Source organism: Odocoileus virginianus, chromosome 9 (genome assembly GCF_023699985.2).
Source record: "Odocoileus virginianus isolate 20LAN1187 ecotype Illinois chromosome 9, Ovbor_1.2, whole genome shotgun sequence".
NCBI classification, from domain to species: domain Eukaryota; kingdom Metazoa; phylum Chordata; class Mammalia; order Artiodactyla; family Cervidae; genus Odocoileus; species Odocoileus virginianus.
Genome location: NC_069682.1, coordinates 6529054 through 6551788, shown reverse-complemented (window position 1 = coordinate 6551788; position 22735 = coordinate 6529054). Strand labels below are relative to the sequence as shown.

Genomic DNA, 22735 nt, shown 5'->3' with positions numbered 1-22735 from the left:
AAAAAATAAAAAGATCATTACCCAAAATACCTTTGCTTCAGTTGAAGCATCTCAAGTAAAATCTTACTTTAAAGGAGAAAAGCTACTAAGTCGGCGATATTTTCAAATTTAAAACACCAGTCCTTGTTTCCCAGATATACGCACACCTTTATTTAATATCTAGAAAGCTTGAGTCATCTGACTTAAATTCCTGGTAAAAACTGTAATTCAGACAACATCAACTTTATTGTATCTTTGCTATATGTGTAAACATCATCACTGATAAGTGATCAAAATTTTTTACTGTTTTATTTGTGTACTTTAACCCCATTTTATCTTTCTGTCTACCTTCTTCACTACTACCTAGGGCAGGGTAGTAGGGTACTACTGCCAAACTTTCACTTGCATCAGAAATACCTGGGGGGCTTGTTAAAGCACAGGCTGCTGGGCTTCACCCCCAGAATTTTTGATTCTGTAGACTCTGAGTAGAGATGAGAAAAACTGCTTTTTTTTCTCTTCTGTGGGAAGAGTCACACCAGCTTCTGTAAGGCAACAAGCTGGACCAAGTTCTCCTACATCAAGAGCTTCTGTGGATGCGCTGCCAGAGCTTATTCTGCGCTCTCTGGAGAGCCCTGTAGCCCCTCACCGCTCCGCTCGGACAGAGACCACTAATGAGGAGGTGCTCAGCCAGCCTTGGTTTACCACACTCATTGTCTTCTGCTTTCAGTAAGCTCCTACTTTTCATGTGCTCTTTTCCAGAGATGTCTTTGAGCAAAATTTAGGACATTACACAGTGCCCAGGAACAGTGGCTCTTTCGGAGTATGTGAGCCAGGAAAAAAATAAAAGGGACACAGATAGTTAAGGAAAGCGAGATACACCCCTGACTATTGAGCCCTAGGGAAAGGAAGTCTGACAGGCAAGAACCCTTCCCTTCCAGTTCTTTCACTTCTCGCTATCTCCTGTCTGCAAAGAATGAGGCTCACTTCCCGTTCCATGGCAAACATGACTCTCATTCCCTCTTAAACAAAAAAACTAAATCATTTTTTGTTTTCCATGTATACAGTCACATGATTTGGAGACACTACCACATGTACAGGTATGTGTGTGTGTGGGGGGGGGCAGGTGAGACCGATTCCTCCCTCCACAATTCCTCCCGGCTCCCCATTCTCTTTTGCCCCTGTAACTGGAATCTCTATCAGCTCAGCTGGTTCAGTCAAAAAACAAGAAGTTACCTTCAACTTTGGCCTGGGGGATAAGCCTATATCCAGCCCCTATGTGCACTCCTTCCAAACTTATCCTAAATCTGCTCATGTAATTTATCTGCATTGCTTCTGCACTCACCTGAGTCCCATCATCCCTCACCTGGTTGACTACGATAGTGTCTGAACTGTGCTTTCTGTCCCCACTCTTTTTTTATAATCTATTTTTTGATTGGGGGGAAATCACTTTGCAATGTTGTGTTGGTTTCTTTCATACAACAATGTGAATCAGCCATGAGTGTGAGTATATATATATATATATATATATATATATACACCTCCCTCGTGAGCCTCTCTCCCCTCCCCTCATCCCACCCCTCTAGGTCATCACAGAGCACCAGACTGGGCTCCCAGTGTCCCCACTCTTACTCTGGTAGGTACTATCTGTGCCTCACAAGTCAGCCAGAATGTTCCTTCTTTCTAAAATGTAAATGAGAGCCTGTCACTTAAAACCCTTCATTGTCTTCCTCTTGTCTTTTGAATAAAATGTCAACTCCTTACCATGTGCCTCCATGATGTGACCCCTATTTCTCTCTGTCTTTCTCTTTTATAATTCTCCCCTTAGCTCACACTCCTTCAGCTCCTGGGGCCTTATTTCCATTGCTAGAACATACACATTTGTCCCACTTTAGAGCACTGGCACTCACTACTCCCTCTGCCTATTAGGATAGAATAGGCATGATAGAATAGGATAGAATAGAATGCTCTATTCCATATCTATGCAGGACTGCTTTCTTTAAAATCATTAAACTCGTATCATTAAACTCTTGGCTCTAAAATCACCTCTACAATGAGGCTTCTTGGACATCCAATCTAAATTACCTGTATACCAATCCCTCTTCTCTCTGCATTTCACTCTTTTTTACATCTTCTTGTTTTATTCTCTTCAAAGCATGTATTGATATCTGATACTAACTTGTTCGTTTATTTTTTTTCACTGGTTATTTATTATCTATTTACTCACAGATGAATGAAAGCTCCATGAGATCAGCAAGTTCTGTCTTATTTGCCACTATGTGTTCAAATCCTAGGGAATGCCCAGAATAAATGTGTTGAATGAATGAATCAATGATTTGTATAGAAAGAACAAGATTGGTTCATTACTTATTTTATACCTGTTGCCTTCCCAAGACTATTTGATGAGGCTGATAAAGTTCCATTAACATTAGTCATGTTACTGTTGTCAAAATTCTATTAAAGAACTAGCATGGAATTTGGGGCTAACTTACACTCAGTATCAAATATATCCCAGGCAGCGGTTGGGTCCTAGGACATGCTAAAATTGCTATTCCCCATCTTCCAGTGAAGTTAGTTCAGAAAATGTATGGTATAAAAGTGTTTTCTACTAGTAAAGAGGTTTCTGAGTATTCTGCTTAAGAGATAAAAGAAATATATTTTTAAAAAACTAACAATGTTTACTGAGTGTCTAGAATGAAGTCATAGTTCACCAATGAACAGAGCAAATTAAATAATTAGAACACCTAAGTCCTGGTAGTTTACAATCTGAAACAGAGAAATAGAAATATTAATTTACATAAAACACAGCCATATAATAATAGTAATATAATAATATTATTCTAACTTATTATTCCTATGTAAAAGAATCTTCATATGTTTTAACTTATTTGATCTTCATAACTATCCAGTGAAGTAGCCCCTGGTGGCTCAGACGGTAAAGAATCCGCCTGCAATGAAGGAGACCCAGGTTGGGAAGATCCTGTGGACAAGGAAATGGCACCCCACTCCAGTATTCTTGCCTGGAAAATCCCACGGACAGAGGATCCTGGAAGGCTACAGTCCGTGGGGTCGCAAAGAGTCAGACACAACTGAGAGACTAACACTTCCACTTTCACAGGGCAGCATTATTACCCCCGTTTTACATTTACATTTAATAGTTTACATTAACTGAACTGAGTCACAGAAAGGTTAGTTAACTTGCCCACAGTTAGACACATCTAATTAGTGGTGAACAGAAAATACTATGAAGAGAATGGAAATAATAGTTTCAAACTCTGTAATACATTTATTTGGGGATGTGAGCAATTTGGATGAACAAGTTACCTGTTTATATGTTAACAAGTAATCAAAGTTTCTTGTGTTTAAAATGTAAAGTTATGTGGTTTTTAAAGAATAAAACCAATTAATTAACTTCCAAACAAAATAGAATAAACCCTTAAGTCAAATCACTAGCTTTAGCAGGATACCTTACTCTTTTAAATGTGAAGCTATTCAATGTGCATCCCATATTCCAGGACTGTTTTTGCTGTGTGTTTGTTTGGTTTTGCTTTCAGGCAAAAAAAACCACAGGATTGGCCCTTCTTTGGAAATGTCTCTAGGTACAAGAAGCATGAAAGAAAGAGAGTGTAGTTGTTCAGTCATGTCCGACTCTTTGCGACCCCAGGCTCCTCTGTCCATGAAATACTCTAGACAAGAATATTAGAATGGACTTCTATACCCTTATCCAGGGAATCTTCCCAACCCAGGGATAGAACCTGGGTCTCCTGGGTCTACGTCATTGCAGAAAGATTCTTTACCATCTGAGCCACAAGGGAACATGCCAGGGACAAGAAGCATGAGCTAGCCACAAATAAATTAGGATTAAATGTACAGTGAGATAAATTCAACCTTCTTTCCTCCAAGTCCACAAATCATTTAGTTCCTCTTGAGAGAAGATGTTCCTACTCTTCCTGTGCTTTAAGAAAGCAAGGGATTTCCCCAAAATAAAGAAACCCACACATTTGTTAGGTTTCCCTCTACTCAAGACACTCTACTTGAAATGAGAACTACACTAAAGAGTTTACAGTGCATCTGAATTTGTTGAGTAGATATAACATGAAATACATGATGTAGAATCATCTCAGCTGTTGCTTATGAAGAAGGGAAGCTATCACAAGGTCCGAGGAGAGGGAGATCACTATTGGTCAGAGAGAAGTGGAGTTTGAGTTGGGTCAGGGACCAGGCATGGTAATTGGGATAACAGGAAAGAGGGAGCAATGAAGACTGTGTAAGCAAGGGCTTCAGGAGGGAGGAAAGAACCTGTTCTATTTGGGGAACAGGGAATAGAAGAGTTTGGCTGTTGCAGATGTTCAGGCAGGTGTGGGAGTAGTAAGAAATAAGATTACTATGACATTTTTAGGCCATACTCTGAACAGTCTTAGGTCCTGTGCAATGGAGTTTGATTCTATCCTGTTGTCACTGAGGACTGAGGGCTTATGAGCTGGTCAGTGATGTGTTCAAATGGATCCTTAGGAAAAGCTCATCTGGCATGAATTTCAGGAGATGGGGGAGTGAAGAGGCAGTGGAGCCAAATAAGACATTATCAAAACACTCTGCCACTCTGATTAAGAGCTATATTCAGTCTCTAATGGGCCTTGGAAGTTTGAAAACATACTTCCAAAGCACATACTTTAAACTTAGAGTTTGAAAACATACTTCCACTGGGTTTGCCGTTTAAAAACTAAAAATACACATGAATCGTCTTTCCACAGAAAATCCTGCCAAGGGTATCTCTGAAACATATCCAGAAACCAGCCACTATCACCACTTCCATCTACCGTCTTCTGACTTGACTGCCACCATCAACTCTCACCAAGTTTACTTCAGCAGTCTCCTTTTTTCCCACTCTTGCTCCAACGTTAAATATTCTCCACACAGTATCCAGGGTGGTCCTTTGGAAATTTAAGTCAGTCAGCATTGCTTTTCCACGCAGAACACTCCCCAGGTCTCTGCTTCACACCGAATGTGATGGGCAATCCTGAGGGTGACCTCGGAGCTGCCGCTCTGTCTTCTCATTTACCCGCCACCGCCACCGCCACCGTATTCTGCTTCAGCTGGGCTGTCTTACTGCACCCCTGCTTCCTCCTGCTTCAGTCTTCTCTCTTTGCTATTCTGTCTTCCAGGACTCTCTTTCCTAAGGCGTTTGTATGACTAACTCCCTACGCCCCCCCAAAAAGGGTCTACTCAAATGCTATCTGAGAATTTGTCCCTTCCCATCCATGTCAAAAACACCCCAACTCTGATCAATTCCATCCCTTTCACTCTTGCTTTTTTAAACCTCCTTTAATCAGTTGACTCTTCTTCCCCGCCAGAACCTCAGCTTCATGAGGACAGAGAATACTTTTGTTCATGGCTATCTCCCCCGATCTTAGAACAGAGCCTGAGATAGACAATAAATACTTGCTATTGAATTATATAATCTTTTAAGACTTAGAGGAAGGCTCTCTGTGTGCCGGGGCTCCCTGATACTTGCTCCAACTGGCTGTGGTTCTGCCCACTCCTGCTGGGTGAGAAAGGAATGAAAATCGGGAAACAGCCTCTGTAGAAGGAGGAGGTAGAAACAGCAGACAATCAGAGGCATTTGCCAAGCTTCACTGCCTCCTCAACTTAGCTGTTGGCTATTTTTGAGTTGAAAAATTAAATTTCTTATAATAGCAATAACATGATAATCCCATTGTATCACAGATGCTGTAGGCCCATCAAAATCCGTTTTCTTTCTCATGACACCCAAATATCCCAGCTCCCTGTGCAGTTGGGTGGGGCCATGTGACAGCTTCAGCCAATGGAAAGTGGATGAAAACACTGTCTGCCACTTCTAGGTCTGGCCTATAAAAGAAAATTGAACAAAGCAAATCAAATGTAACAAAGAAAAAACAAAGAAGCAACAACAACAAAAATTTTCTGCATAAGATCTTCTGTGCTTTTTCCCTTTCTGTCTGCTAGATATCAGTCAACACTCAGGGAAGTCTTGGAATCCTCATGTTGAAGCTAGCATAGCCTCTGTCTGCCCAGATCCCTGAATGATAGCATAGAGCAGAGGTGACGTTGACTTGAGGACCTGGCTATGACTTGAGGACCTGGCTATTGATTCTGAGCCATTGTATACTGGGGGTCCATTTGTTGACAGATAATATTTTTCCATTTGTTGTCTATTGGTAAGTTGCACCCTACTCTTTGCAACCCCATGGACTCCTCTGTCCATGGGATTTCCCAGGCAAGATACTGGAGTGGGTTGCCATTTCCTTTCCAGGGGATCTCCCCAACCCAGGGAGGACACCCACACTTTTAAACAATTCGTTGCTTACGTAAAATTCAGATTTAACTGGGCATCCTGTATTTTTATTTGCCAGATATGGCAAACTTACGATAAGAATAAAGTCAAGTATCCATACAGAGACTTGTGCATGAATGTTTATAGCAGCATTATTCATAATAGTGAAAAGGTAAAACTAGCCAAAATGTCCACCAGTGGACAAATGGGTAAACGAAACGTAGTGTATACATACAAAGAATCGTATTTGGCCATGTGGAGGAATGAAGTGACGATACAAGCTACAGCAGGGATTGAACGTGAAAACATTATGCTGAGAGAAGTCAGTCACAAAAATTCACCTACTATGTGATTTCATTCACAGGAAAGTCCAGAAGAGAGGATTGTGTAGAGACACAGAACACAGATTAGTGGTTGCATGAGGCTGGGAGTAGAGGGGATAAGAGTAGAGGGAGGGTAACAGTTGAAGGATTCATGGTTTCTGCTTGAAGTGATAAAAAATATTCTAAAGCTGACCATGGTAATGATTGCACATTATCTGTTACTGTTCTAAAGACTGTTGAATCATATAAAATGTATAACTATAGGGACTTCCCTGGAAGTGGTTAAAGGCTCTGGGCTTCCAATGCAGGGGACTCAGGTTTGATCTCTGATCAGGGAACTAAGATCTCACATGCTGCATGGCATGGCCAGAAAGTAAAAATAAATGTTTTAATAAACAAGCAAATGTGCAATTATACATTTATATTATAGTATATGAATTATATCTCAGTAAATCTATTTTTAAAGAGCCTCTTTGTTTCATTTCAAAACACATAAAATGAGCAAAAATGTTTTTCTTTGTAGGTATCAGTGAACAAAGTCAAACAAGATTTATCAAATATATTGGAACAAGGAAAACCAATTAACATAATCAGTAAAAAAGAAAATCTCTTAGAAAATAAGAAGAATCAGCATAAACTAAGACGAAAAGGAATTCGAAATAAAGATCTCTGGAAAAGAAATAAAGATCACTGTAAGTAGAATTCCCTCTCACATATAAATTTAAAATGACTTCATGTAATTTAAAATCAAATTTTATAGCTACTTTCCAAGAAATCTTGGGATATAGTCATAAAGATTTATACTCATGAAAGCCTTAAATTTTGTTAGCTTCTATCCCCTGACTTGATTTGGAATTTGTACCAATGGATAACAAGCAAGGTAGGACTCATGGATTAAAAAAATCCATAATTAGGTGAATAAAACATTTATCAAATATTTTGCTAATGGAAACTCTCATACTCTAAAGAAAACTGAAGTTAATACAGAACTCTTTTTTTCTGGTCTAGCAATCTAAAACTCCCTCTAGTAAAGCCATACCTGATTAGTTGATAGATTTCTCTGGTGCAAGAAGAGTCTAGAAAAATATAAATAATGTCTCTATAGGTTCTGTGTGCAGGAGCTAACTGGTGCTCAGTTATAAAACTTAAGACACTTTCAACATTCAAGTGTGGTACGTGAAAGCTTTGTCTCTTCTAACAAATATGAATGAGTGTCTATCATTTAACATTTTATGTAAGAGAGGGAATCTTCTTTGGCAGAGAAAAATTAAGAACACCAGTTTTTAATGGCATTATAAAAATAATACGTACATATCTTAAAGTTACTTTAAATCTAAATCATAAACACTGAAACACACATTTGACCATTTTTTGACATAGAAACATGGCCTGCCTTTTATTTAGATTGGTATTTCCAGTGTAAACCGCATTCAAACTGTATTATCTATGACTTCCCATTTCAGATTTTTAATGAAACAAAGTGCTAAAAACATTTATGGAACAACTATGAGCAAAATCCTTCCAGATATTTACTGACTTTCCCCCCAGTCATTTATAAATGGTTTACATACAATTAAATTTGATAACTTTTATTGGCTCTCCTTATCACATTTTTCATAATATTTTGATCACTTTACATAGAAACATTTTCTTTTTGCACTTATTTTAGTAAGTTTGCATATTGTTTGGTTAAATTCTGTGATTATAATAACTACAATCGATACAAATAGATTTGGCAACAAGCAATCCTGATCTTTGGCAAATATGCAAAGGGAGGGAACAGAAGTAACACCTATACCAAAGAGCATCCCACTAGCCACTAAACATTCAATATGCTGCGGACGTCAGTCCATAAGTTGGACAGAAGATATGAAAATCATTGATTAATTTGGCGAATAAGGTAGGTAGAGATTGATAAAGTGAGCTTCTGCTTTTTAAAAGAGTAACTAAGGTCATCCTTCAAATGAGATCCTTTTCCCTTATATGGAACTGGTTGTATTATGCCTAATAATAATAAATAATAAACTAACTAACTGAGCATCTCCCATATTGTTTTAATGTTTAGTCAACTTAAGATAAGTTGTATGATTTCCAGTTTATAAGGTGTGAAACTTGCAACACAGAGAAATAATTTTCTTAACAGTATAAAACCATTATTTAATAGGGAAACTAGGATTTGAACTTAGTCTGATGCCAAAATCCTCTAGCTCTTAGGGGACCATATGCATCTCACAAAGTAAGTGGGCAGTATTTTGCAAGTGAGCATGGGACAAGTGCTTTTAACCCCATGCTTCTCAAAATGGCTTAGGGCAAATATTGAACTAAATGGCAAAGATGCTCAATTTCCTGAGCACAAAATTTACTTGATAATTTTAAGGGAAATAAATAATTGTAAATATAATAATTGAAAACATTTTCATTTTAGAACTAATGGTATAATGTATACAGTATATTTCAAAATTCACATTTTGAATTATCAAACCTAAGACTTTAAAAAAATGTTTTCCTCTCCTCCACATCTCTAGGGAGTGTACATGCATTCATTGCTGCCTATCTAAACGTTTCAAGAACATTTGAGAAGCCCTGTCTTGCAATAATCATAACATCCATTCATAAAGATTTACATAAATTAGAAAGTGTTTCCTTCTGGCATAAGTATTATAAGTATTGGAAAGTGATCACTACTAATAAGAGCAATAATTAGAAATTAAGAGCCAAGGGTTTCCAGAAGAGAGAGAGAGGTTAGTTTTAGAGCTGGAAAGACTCTTACTAACTGTAGTCTCTGCTTGATCTTTATGAGTCTTGCCTTGACAAAGATTTTAAATTTTTTAAATCTTAATATTTTAAGAGTATTTTCCCATATTTATTCCAAAAGATTGGTTCACTGCTCAGTTGAAGAGTTGGCTCTATATAGGACATAAAAATGTTGACATGCATGTGACTTGAAGTATCAGGTAGGATTTTTACAGGATATAAATGACACATTTAAATTGAGTCATATTAGTTCAGTTCAGTCGCTCAGTCATGTCTAACTCTTTGTGATCCCATGGACTGCAGCACGCCACACCTCCCTGTCTATCACCAACTCCCGGAGTTTACTCAAACTCATGTCCATTGAGTCAGTGATGCCATCCAACCATCTCGTCCTCTGTCATCCCCTTCTCCTGCCTTCAATGTTTCCCAGTATTGGGGTCTTTACCAATGAGTCGGTTCTTCACATCAGGTGGCCAAAGTCTTGGAGCTTCAGTTTCAACATCAGTCCTTCCAATGAATATTCAGGACTGATTTCCTTTAGGATGGACTGGTTGGATCTCCTTGCAGTCCAAGGGACTCTCAAGACTCTTCTCCAACACCACAGTTCAAAAGCATCAATTCCTCAGCACTCAGCTTTCTTCATGGTCCAACTTTCACATCCATACATGACTACTGGAAAAACCATAGCTTTGACTATACAGACCTTTGTTGGCAAAGTAATGTCTCTGCTTTTTAATAGGCTGTCATGGTTTGTCATGGCTTTTCTTCCAAGGAGTAAGCATCTTTTAATTTCATGGCTGCAGTCACCATCTGCAGTGATTTCAGAGTCCAAGAAAATAAGTAAAGTTTAATCAAGGACCTATTTCTGAAAGGGCACACAGAGTGTAGAGAATTCACAAAATACCCTCCCCCCGCCCAGAACAGTAACAGCAGTTTCATTACCACCCCTAGGTCTGAGGGGTCTTCGGGCAGCAGTGGCTACAGCAATGCCAAGAAGGAAAGCAAGAGCTGTATGGCCAGGGCCCTCTAACACAAGTATGACCTTAGGTCAAGGACAAAGCCAGCCCATGACAACCCAGACCCAGGAAACCAGGGCATACTTAGCTCTCTTCCTACCCTTCAGACTTCCAGGCGGTGCCTCTCAGCCAAATCTAAGCAGAAGCTAGAGCACAAAGGAGTCCTCTGAAGAAGCCCATGTGGGCATAGAGCAGGGTGGAATGGCTCTAGAAAGACAATCAGAAGACAACCAGACTTTTTAAACAAGGGAAATTAAACAGCATTAACTGAAAGGAGGAGGACTTTTAGTGTCATGCATTAGAAGCATAGTTTTTAAAAGTAATATTATAGAATCTTAGAATTAGGAAATGTTAGTGGTCATCTCGGCCAGCATCTTTCATCAGATATTCCAGGCAGATAATACCAGCTCCTACTTAAATACATGCGACTAAGCTCACTGCTTCATACAGGGCAGCCTGTGATATTATTGAAGATATGTCTTTCTTATAAAGTTCTTAACTTACATTAAACCAAAATCCCTTCCCCATAGTGATCTTAAGCAGCTGGAGTGGGACAGAATCATCCTGCTATGGATATGGACTCCTGTCATGGAGCTGTTGCCCCCATCCCCACTGAATCCTGTGCTGTGTGCACATTTTTTCTAAGATTCAGGTAACAAAGTTAGAGCAAGCTGAAATCTTTTCTCACCTAAAAGTACTACACCAATGTATCAATCAGGGTTCAACCAGAAAAAAAGAACCAGTAGGTGATATATATTTGAAGACTTATTGTAAGGTACTGGCTTACGTGATTATTACGGGAGTTGGCGAAGCAAGTTCAAAATCCGTGGGGCAGTTTATCAACAAGGCCCAACAGGAATTCTTGGACAGGACCTGAAGCTGCTGTTCACAGCTGGAATTTTTTATTCTTTAGAGAAACCTCAATTCCATTCCTAAGGCGTTTCAACTGTTTGAATCAGATCGACCCAGATCATCTAGGATAACTTCTTTTACTTAGATGTGCCTGCTAAATTCTGTCACAGTAACAACTAGATTCATATTGAATTTAATAACTGGGGACTATATCCTCACCAAGAAGAAACACAAAACTGTCTATCACAACCAAGTGTCTCCTCATCCTTATGTGTTCATCTAAATTTTAGAATCTAAGTAAAAGATTTTACATTTATGTCTATTGTGTTCATTTGGGATTATTCCAACCTATTGATTATATCCATCAAACTCTCCTAGTTTTCTGTCATTCAAGTTTTTGATGAGCATGCCTATCAGTCTTTTATCCAAATCCTTGTAGAAGGTAACAAGGCAGGACCAAGTCTAGAGCCTAGAGCCCACAATAATCCACCATAAATCTCTATTATTATATTTACCCACTAATGACAGATAAAAATCTACATGTGATGAGGTTGAAAACATAAAATTTTAGTTATGAGAATGCCTTATACAGAGTGCACTGCCCTTGTTTGGGAAGGTGCCTTAATAAGCATTGGTAGACAGAAAATAGGCAAACCCCCTTTCCTGTTCCCCCATCTCCAACCCCACACCAAAGTCTGGTATCAGGAAACTGTAGAATTAGCAGTTACTAAAGCAGAGAAAGCCACGGAGAAGCAAACCTTCCTTAGAGAGAAGGTTTACAAGTTGTAGAGTGAACCCGGAGCATGGGTTATACATGGTCATTGTGCTCAGTCACCCAGTTGTGTCTGACTCTGGGCGACTCATGGACTGTAGCCCACCAGGCTCCTCTGTCCTTGGGATTTCCCCACCAAGAGTTCTGGAATGGGTTGCCATTTCCTTCTCTAAGGAATCCTCCCAAATCAAGGCTTGAATGAGGGTCTCCTGCACTGGCAGGCAGATCCTTCACCACTGGGCCACTCAGGAAGGCATGCATGTTATAGAACTGGCTAAAAACATTAAATTTCATTCCCATTCAGTTTCCATTTCAACATTTTGTGCATAAGATATCATAAGACATGGGATATAGGTGTTTCATATAAATGATACTCCTCAGACTTCAGAAAAGAAAAATGAGCTTTAACCTAACATTCTCCAAACAACTTCCTAATTCATAGTGGTCAACTCAAGGTCATAAACTGTGTATAAAAATTTGTTCAAAAAATTAGAAATTAAGGAGGTTGACATCAAGCTGTTTCTAGAATATTAATGTGTTTTTCCACATATTGAAAGTAGAGGAACTATTTACCAGTTTTCAGACCTCTACCAGTTTTTCCTTTTCCTAGAGTTTGAAACTATAACACATAGCATTTGTATTCCCCTTACTTCAAGGCAAGAAGTAATTTTGTCTGTCATATTTAATATGAATAAATATTTGCTGAATTAAATTGAGTTGAATTCTTCCTGTACCTTTACATTCTAAGATGTAAACTCAGACCTTCTGAATTCAGGTTCAGCACTCTCTATAATATAGGTGCTATATAAAAATAATAAAACCTTAGGAATTCCCTAGTGGCCCAGTGGTTAGGATTTGGTGCTTCCACTGATGTGGGCCTAGGTTGGATCTCTGGTCATGGAACTAAGATCCCACAAGCTGTGTGACATGACCAAAAAATAAATGAATAATAACAATAAAGCCTTACATTTTTAGAGCACATTTGAATAGTCTTAGAGCTGAACACAATACTTTAACATCCCATTACAATTTTTTAATGGCATGCTCATTTTCTCTCAGGGTATCTTATCACTATAATTTCAACAGCTAATATTTCCTTCTGAGTCAGAGTTGAATCTAATAGAGTAATTATCTTTGTTAAATTGTTAGCAAGATAAATCAATAATTAATCATGCAGTGGGAACAGTGGAACCTATTCCTGCAGTAAACTGGAACACTAGCTTCTTTGTCCTTCCTGACCAGATCCTTCCTGGCAGTTCTTGGAATTAAGTCATCATTAATTTTGGTGATCAGACCATATCACTCCTTCGTGCTTGGCTGGCAGGGGGCGGCGTCTTGGAATCTTACTTTAAGCCAGTCTCCACATTTTTTTTTTTCTCACTTCTGGAGTCTGTGACCAGCTAGGGTAAGTTTATCATTTGATAAACTTTATTGACTTTGGAATGTATGTGAGGACCCTGGGAAATGCCATGCAGATTCTCTCTGCAATGGGGAACTTGTTGCCCAGTTGCTGGGAGTGTAGTTCACAGACAGCCTCCAGCAGCAGTTCCTTCAGGGACTATCTTAGGTGCAGACAACTGCATAACCCAAGGTTACGCCTCCTTCCAGGGAAAGCCCACTTCCAATGACTTTAGGAAGCCCACTTCCACTTCCAATCAATTTAGGTGCATAAAGCCTTGACCATGTCAGCCTAATTGGAACAAGTTAGAAGAGACATGTTAACTCCAGGAAAGGGTCAGGAAAGGGTTTTACTGGGCTTTTTACCATATGCAAGCTTGTCCTGTTCACCATGTGACAGGCTGATAAATCAGGAGATGCATTACTGGGGTGAGGAATAGTGGTTTTATTCAGAAAATCAGCAGACCGAAAAGATGGTGGATGAGTGTTCCAAAGAACCATCTCACCTGAGTTAGAATTCAGGCTTCTTTGGTATTAAAACTTGCTGAAAACTTTTTTGTGTAGGAATCCTTTATTCTTACAGCTGTCCAACCAGATCTTGTCACAATGTTCCTATAACCCTATTACCCTCCAGCAAGACAATTGTTGTTTTCTGTTCTGCAACTTTTTAACCCTATATGAATGGGAAAGTGTGATGCCTTTAAAGATCAGAAACTTGAGAATAGGCACTGATGTATGTTTCAGGCTACAGGCAACATTCTTTTACAAAGGATGCAGAGCCAGCTTGAAAAAGCACAGGCAATAGAGCACAAGGGTTAGAGCTAAAGGAATGGCTGCATTGTGGAGTCAGGCTTATCCTTTGTTACAGGCCTGCATCATAGCTTCTCTCTCTGCCCAATCCAACTTCTCCCCCAGATACCCAAGGTTCCCTCTTAATAACTAACCCCAAAATAGTCTGGTTATCAGAGAACCCAATCTGTGTACCCTTTAATAGCTTTCTTATTAATTACTGAAAGTTTTCTTTGAATCAACACGTTTTGCAAATGAATTGATTTTTTTTTAAATCACTGAGGCTCTCCTATTCTGCAAAATGGTGATCTAACTCAATATAAAAATCCTACTGCTACAAATAGCTAAAATTTACACCTAAAGTATACCAAAATTCTTTTTAAATGCAGAGCTGAGCTCACAAGAAACTGAAATCCGCAGGTGCTAGAAATAATGGAAAATAAGCCTGTAAATTGATGTTTTGGCAAGCTGTGATCAGAACTGGTAATGGATGAGCCTTGAGTTTTAATCCTAGGCTGGGGAAATAAGATAGACATAAGGATTTTTGACAAGAGAATTGGAATGAAGAGCTATGAGTAAAGCTAAGAGTCTCATAAAGGTGTGCATGCAGTGAAAGGAGAGATCAGGAAATACAAATGAACCACCACCATTACAGGCAAACATCAAGGAACCTGTTCCTCCTCTTGGGCTCTCCCAAGGAAAAGCATCTCCCGAGAGAAAGCTTACACCACATCCCTGCACCTTATATAGATTTGAATTTGAATTATGCCACCCGGTATTTTTGTGAATACTTTTCAAGCCAATATATTCACATATATGAATTTCCTTCCACCAATAAGTTGATAAATCTGGAAACCTGACAGAAGCAACACAAAATCACTTTTTGGAGAAACATTTCCACAATTTCTACATTAAAAACCTTATTGGAGATAAGCTTGCATGAAAAAAAATTTTTAATGCACCAAGTTAAAAAAATTCTATTCAGTGAGAGTCAGTTTGCAAGTACATGCATCCACCCACCCACACACACACGCCTCCCACACACACACAGTATAAGGCATAGACCCCTCAAGTTTATGAAAATAAATCTATGAAATAAACATATTTTTAAATGATTAAGAAACCATAAGAAAAAAGAGAAGACATCATGAAAAACGAATGACCATCTGTGCCAAAGAACCAAAGAGAACTAAGGAAAAACAAAAGCATATTCATTTAAATTAAGTGAGCAGATGGGTAAGCAGAAAAATTAGACACTGTTGAAGAGAACATTAATGAAATAAGAAAAGATCAGAAGAAATTGCCCTGAATGCAGCTCAGAAAGAAAATATGAAGTGAAAAGAAGAGACCTTTAGATTAAAATAAAAATATTGTACTCAGTTGTATACCATTTTCAAGACATATACTTTAAGCATGACACAAAAAGATTTAAAGTGAAAGGACTGAAATGATATCTCAAGCAATACTAAGTGAAAGACAGCTATTATTAATTTTATACAGAGTAGACTTAAAAGATAAAGACACTTAATAGAGAGAAAGTATCATCACATAGTGTTCATAAGAACAATTCACCAGAATGGTATGATGCTGATCTTGAAAAATTAAGGAAATTCTGTTAAACTATGAGAATTAATAGAGTTTGGAAAAATTGCTAGATTTAAAAATTAATATATAAAACTCAATAGCATTTCTGTATATGATATATGAAAAGCAAAATATGATGAAATTACTTAAGTATTATTTAAAATAGCAATAGAAAGTAAAAGGTACTTAAGAATAAGTCTAATAAAAGATATACAGGATGTTTGAGAAAGGGAAAAGCATAAAACCTTTTTGAATAATATATAAAAGAAATGAATAAATAATTATGATTGTGCATGGGAAAATTCAAAACTGTAAGATATTATATCTTGTCAAATTAGCTTAAAAATTGATCAAGAGGATTTTCATGGTATTTAACAAACTAATTTTAAAAGTATATGTGAAAAATGGGCAGAAGACCTAAACAGACATTTCTCCAAAGAAGACATACAGATGGCACATGAAAAGATGCTCAACTTTGCTCATTATTAGAGAAATGAGAATTAAAACTACAATGAGTTATCAGGTCATACCAATCAGAATGGCCATCATCAAAAAACATACAAGCAATAAATGTTGGGGAGTATGTGGTAAAAAGGGGACCCTCTTGCACTGTTGGTGGGAATGTAAATTGATACAGCCACTATGGAAAATAGTACGGAGATTCCTTTAAAAACTAGCAATAAAACTACCCTATATCCCAGCAATCCCACTACTAGGCTTATCCCCCGAGAAATCACAATTCAAACAGACACATGTACCCCAATGTTCACTGAAGCACTATTTACAATAGCTAGGACATGGAAGCATCCTAGAAGTCCATCCAGAGGTAAATGGATAAAGAGGTTGTGGTACATATATACAATGGAATATTGTTGTTGTTTAGATGCTAAGTCATATCCAACTCTTTTGCGACCACCTGGACTCCTCCAGGCTCCTCTATCCATGGAATTTCCCAAGCAAGAATTCTGGAGTGGGTTGCCATTTCCTTTTCCAGGAGATCCTCCCAACTAGGGATTAAACCCACATCTTCTGAATTGGCAGGTAGATTCTTCACCACTGAGCCACTAAGGAAGTGACTGTATAGTCCATGGGGTCACAAAGAGTCAGACATGACTGAGCAACTTTCATTTTCATTTTCACTTTCACTTTCATTCATACAAAGAATTTTGACCAGACAATTGGCACTATTAAAATGAATGAATGAAGCTTGCTTGAATCAAGATGAATAAATCTCAAACCATGAAAAACTTAGTTGCAAAAGATATACAGTATGATGCTATTTATATGTGGGAATAACCTTGGGTACACATATGTAGTAAAAGAGCTACACAGTGTACTTTCCTAGTGGTACGGTGCATGAGAATCAGCCTGACAATGCAGGGGACACAGGTTCGATCCCTGGTCCAGGAAGATTCCACATGCCGCAGAGCAACGAAGCCTGTGTGCCACAACTACTGAACCCAAGCTCTAGGGCCTATGAGCCACAACCACCAAGCCCACCTGTTGCACCTGCTGAAGCCTGCGTACTGTAGGGCCCATCAGGCCACCACTGCCGAGCCCGCGTGCCGCAGCTGCTGAAGTCTGCACGCCCAAGAGCCCTGCTCCACAGCAAGGGAAGCCACAGCAATGCAAAGCCCACACAGCACAGCCAAAGAGTAGCCTCCGCTCTGCACAACTAGAGAAAGAGTGTGCACAGCAACGAGACACCCGGCGCAACCAAATAAATAACCGGAGAGCCACAGAGCAGCTTCCGGAAGACACCCACCTCTGAAGAGGGAGCAAGGGGCAGGCTTGCTGGGAGGAGGCTTGCCTGTGTCTGTACATTGTTTCCTTACGACTGACACATAAAACAAAGGAGGCAAAATGTTACCATCTGTTAAACTGGGTGTGTGAGGCGGGGAGGTGATAGTGAGGTATGTTTCATTTTCTGTACTTTTTTTGTATGTTTGAAATGTTTCATGGTTATTTAAGAAAAAAAAAATAGCGTCACTTGACATAAAAAGAATCTACAGGTGAATGTATATTAGGTATTTTAACTATCAAAGTTTGAAAGTTTGTGTGTGTACCACGGAAAATTATTTTATGGGGTGAGATAAAATTGGGAGAGTAGGACTGGCACTGCACTGCCATGTGTGAATAGACAGCTCGTGGGAAGCTTCTGTGTACCACAGGGAGCTCAGCTCAGTGTTCTGTAATGACTAGAGGGGTGGGGTGGTGGGAGGGGTGGGAGGGACGTTCAAAAGGGAGAGGATATATGTATACATATGATGCTTTTGAACGATAGTGTGGGAGAAGACTCTTGAGAGTCCCTTGGACAGCAAGGAGATCCAACCTGTCCATCCTAAAGAAAATTAGTCCTGATTATTCATTGGAAGGACTGATGCTGAAGCTGAAACTCCAATACTTTGGCCACCTGGTGTGAAGAACTGACTCATTGAAAAAGACCCTGATGCTGGGAAAGATTGAGGGCAGGAGGAGAAGGGGATGACAGAGGATGAGATGGCTGGATGGCATCACCGACTCGATGGACGTGAGTTTGAGTCAACTCCAGGAGTTGGTGATGGACAGGGAGGCCTGGCGTGCTGCGGTCCGTGGGGTTGCAAACTGAACTGAGAGGGGATTCACTTTGTTGTAGAGCAGAAACTAACACAACATTATAAAGCAACTGTACTCCAGTAAAAAGATATCCTACATTCCCTTTGGGAATCAGTGACCTAAGGTGCTACAAATTATCATGTGCAACTATGTGTCAACCCAGCCACTTCCAGCAGGCACTCTTGTCCACCCCAGAGGACATGAATACAGCATGCCACTTTCTTTTCTTGCCCCTTTTGTTCCTACTCACTACTGAAGGTCTTTCCATTATTCAAGGCCTCCCATAAGCATTGTCTTCTTACATAATCATGTCCAAACCAACCAGACTGTAAATTATCATGTGTGTATAATGATGCTCTGAATCATCAAGACCTGGTTAAATCACACTCATTATCTTGTGTTGGGGAAGGTGGAGAAATATGTTACACCCTTTTTAGATGGATTTACATAGAAAATAGTCAAAATAAAAAGAGATATGATTCATCTAATGGGGAAAATGATTTATATGAAACATATTTCTCAAGAGTCAGGTAAATGAAGTATTACTATAAAGAAACAACTTTAAGATACTTTAAACAATTACAGTAAATTTATTTTTAAAATGTATTTTGGACCTTTTATTCAAATTTTTCATCATTTGATAATAACTTTGTGTTTAACACCTGATTCTGCATATTGTGTAGCTCTGAGAAATAGTATAGGCTCGGTGCATATGCCAACTCATCTGTAAAATGACAGCCAATGAGAAAATTGCCTACAACTGAAGTGGTTTATGAATATTAGCACCTATTATAACTATAACTGTATATTATTTGATTCTTCACTTCTTTTATAATGCATGTCTTTCTGATAAATTAAGGATTTTTAGATCATGAATTATATCTTTCTAAGTCAGGATCTCTCATTTTAAGCTTTGCTTAGTAGATATTTGAAGAGGAAAAAAAATTTTTTTTACTTATAATTTGTCTACCGTTTCCAAGAAATACCAATGGAGGTATTTATGTCTGAGGACAATGATCTGGGGACAGAATGAATAAATTTGACTGCTGTAAATATCTGTGCTCTATTCAAGTGCATTTGAGTTGATGGCATCTTTGTCTGACTAAACTCTGCTGAGTCATTCTTTCTTGGGTGGAATGTTATTTTTAGAAATGGATCGTTATTCTCCCACCTTATCTGAGATTGTATCTTTCTAGCAGACATTAAGGGCAAATTGAAGATCTCTTCTGATGCATTATTCAGAAAATCAGAAACTGAAGTTGGTTTATATTAAATACAATTAAAATTAAATAGATGCAATGTCTGTGGAGGCAAGTTTTTCTGCAGAGCAAAGATTTTCCCATTTTATCTTTCTGTATCATTTTAATGGTGAAAGCACCTGATTTTTAGTCAGAGTAGAAGATATTCATCTCCTTTAACTCTCAGTGTCAAGACATTCTTTTAACCCTCAGTGGTCCTTTATGTGATTCATGAAGTAATAAAATTTGAGATTCAAACTAAGGAATTTATTCTTTTCCCTTTTATTTTTCTAGATCATTTAGATAATATTTATATACTTGAATTTAAATGTTAAAGTTTTAGATTTTCTGATGAAACATTGAAGAAAGTGAGTAATGAAGGAGCTGAGCAAAGATAGTTTCAGGAGAAGTTTAGGATTTTGAAGAGCAAATTGCACTGGAGAATTGTCCCCATCCCACAGGCAAGGGGGCTGGGCTCTTGTACTTCCACATCCATCAGTCAGTGGCTAGAGGCCTCCAGTGCCCTGCAGGGTTAAGTATCCCTGTTGTAAGACCTTGCCTTTCTTGCTAGACCTCCTGGATTCCAATCAACTTCATCCCTATTTCTCCTCAGCCAATTACCAGCCACATGTAGCGCCATTGCACCAATATAATTTCAAACTCAAAAACAGCTTTCTCTGATCAGGGCCGTCTCCTGCCACTTCTTTTCCCTCTGTCTTTCTCCTAGAGATTCTGCCTTCACCTTCACAATGCCCTGAGTTGCCTCCTTCCTTTCGTCCTTCACATCTCTGTCCACTCTCCTCAGTATCATTTGCTGCCAGCTTTGACTGCCTGGCCAGCTATGACTTGCAAGCTCTCAGTCTTCATTTGAAATACACTGCCCACCCCAGTTCTTTTGTACCAACTGTTTCCTCCAAATGGAGTACCAGTTTAATCTTCTTGGTCTGGCAAATCCCTACCTACCTTTGGAGAACTGTCTGAAGTGCATTTCATCTGTGAAGATTTCTTTCTTTCACTAAGCCAGAGTAAGGGACCTTAAGTGGGTGGGCATTTGCTGTTTGTGGGCTCCCCATCATCTGTTTTACCCTTCTCACCATCCCAATTTCCTTTTGTGGAATTAGGTTTCCCCCAATGGATACATTCTTATAGGAATGTAATGAGATGCCTTGTCTTCCCTACTAGACCCATCAGACTCATCAGGGAGCTGGAACAGAGAGAAGAAGGTCTTAAAAGGATTGGATCCTGGTCCACCCCAGTGGCAGCATTTGCCACTGTTTGCAAGGAGGCTTTGATTCCTGATCAACCCCATTGAATCTGTGAATCTCCTAATGAGTTCCTTTAGCTTAAGTCAATCAGATTGGGTTTCTATGGCTTACAAACAAAGAAGGCTCCTGTATTCCCACAGTGCCTTCTTATGTAGAGCCTACCAGATGGCCTTGTAATTTTTGGTAAACATGTTTGTCTCTGCCAGGCTAAGATACAATGTTTAGCATTGTGTCTAACACATGGTAAGCATCAATTCATACCAATGAAATGAACAAGGGAATGTATGAATGGCAGAGAAGGAGTTGTCTCCAACTTCACTCTTTCTTCTATCTGAAACAAGCAAGTGGGCCATTTTTCTTCTAAAGATTTGCTACTAGTCCTTATGAATGAGAGGATTCTGCATGAATTCCACAGTGACAAGTGACAGGAGTTAAGAAATAGACTTGATTAGAGAATTTTACAGTTGAAGTGTCAGCAGGAGGAGGCATAGATTCCTATTTCGCCCATCATCTTAGAAAGGTGATCTGGATCTAGAGATTGATAGTTACTTGGAAGGTCCACAAACTACATGGTACTTTGAGTATAGCAAAGAGAACACAGCCTTGTCAGAGGTGGGCTACTTGGGCATCTGGTTGCCTAGGAAATTCAGAGGTCCAGCATCTGGAAACCTTGGATGCCCGTGGGAAATCTCAGTCCTTCTTGCCTGTACAGGGTAGCCACTGATCTGATCAGAAGCTGGGTTTGGGTGCCTCCCTTCTTATAGGGAGAAGAGGCAGCTTGTTTTCCATGTGATACCGAGTTAGCATCAGTATTAGTTTGCCAGGGATACCATAACAAAATACTATAGGCAAAGTGGCTTAAGCAGCAGAAATGGATTTTCTCACAGTCCTGGAGGCTGGAAGTCCACAGTCAAGGTGTTAACGGGTTCATTTTAAGGCTTCTTTCCTTGGCTTATAGCGGGTCACCTTCTCACTGTGTCCTTACATCTTCTCTTTTCTGTGCCAGCGGGCTGCTGATGTTTGTTCTGCTTAAACAGACACCCAGTCATACTGGATTAGGGCTCCACTCAAAGAGCCTCCTTCAGTCACTTCCTTAAAGACCTTACCTCCAAATAAGGTTACATTCCGAGGTACTGGGGGATGAGACTTCAACGTACAAATTTTGGCAGTTACAATTCAGCCCACGACAGTCCCCAAATTAGATGGAGAATATTGATAATAAGACTGACAAAGTAATAAAATGTCTAGAACTGTCTACAGATTATACCTCTGACAAAGACTGAGGTACAAATTCGTCTAGTTGGAGCAAGTTCCACAATTGCTGCTGCCTTAAATACTGCTCTGGGGCACCCGCTCATCCTTTGTCCCTGAGGCTCATCCCCAGCACTCCTCAGTCACTGAAGAGCTCCTATCAGGACAGAGCAACAGGCGTCCAGAGGACCCAAGAGTCATGAAAGTCCTTTACAGCAACTTCAGGATTGTCTCCTCAGATCCTCAAATCATTTCCTGACTGTACTTTACCCAAATTTGGAAATCATTAACCCACACAAAGAAAAAGTGTTGTCAAGATAACTTTACTGGTAATTAAGCCCTCTTATAGTACATGAAACTTGTATTTTAACAAGTTTTTGGAAAGCCCAAAATAAAGACACATGTAAACGTAAAAAAAAAAATGGTAAATCATTTCTCTCACATATATGGATGTAGAGACAACCTTTCAAAATTTATTCTCCCTCTTTGAAAGCATCTTAATAGGACTGATTGCTGTTCCAAACACAGATTAATATGTTTTTCCCATTATTTTTAATCGTTAGTATAGATAACCTATAACTCAAAGCAGAAATTAGACACTAAATGTGTCTG

The 22735-nt window shown here is 39.1% G+C and overlaps 1 protein-coding gene across 4 annotated transcripts in view; it reads left to right on the top strand.

The window, feature by feature from the left end:
* Window positions 1-22735, top strand: part of SEL1L2 (SEL1L2 adaptor subunit of SYVN1 ubiquitin ligase) — a 116669-nt gene that overhangs the window by 37993 nt on the left and 55941 nt on the right. For all 4 annotated transcript variants that reach the window (XM_020908786.2, XM_020908785.2, XM_020908784.2 and 1 more), the window contains exon 3: window positions 7133-7301. In XM_020908786.2, the coding sequence (XP_020764445.2) occupies window positions 7133-7301 (169 nt within the window). The remainder of the gene's footprint in view (window positions 1-7132; window positions 7302-22735) is intronic.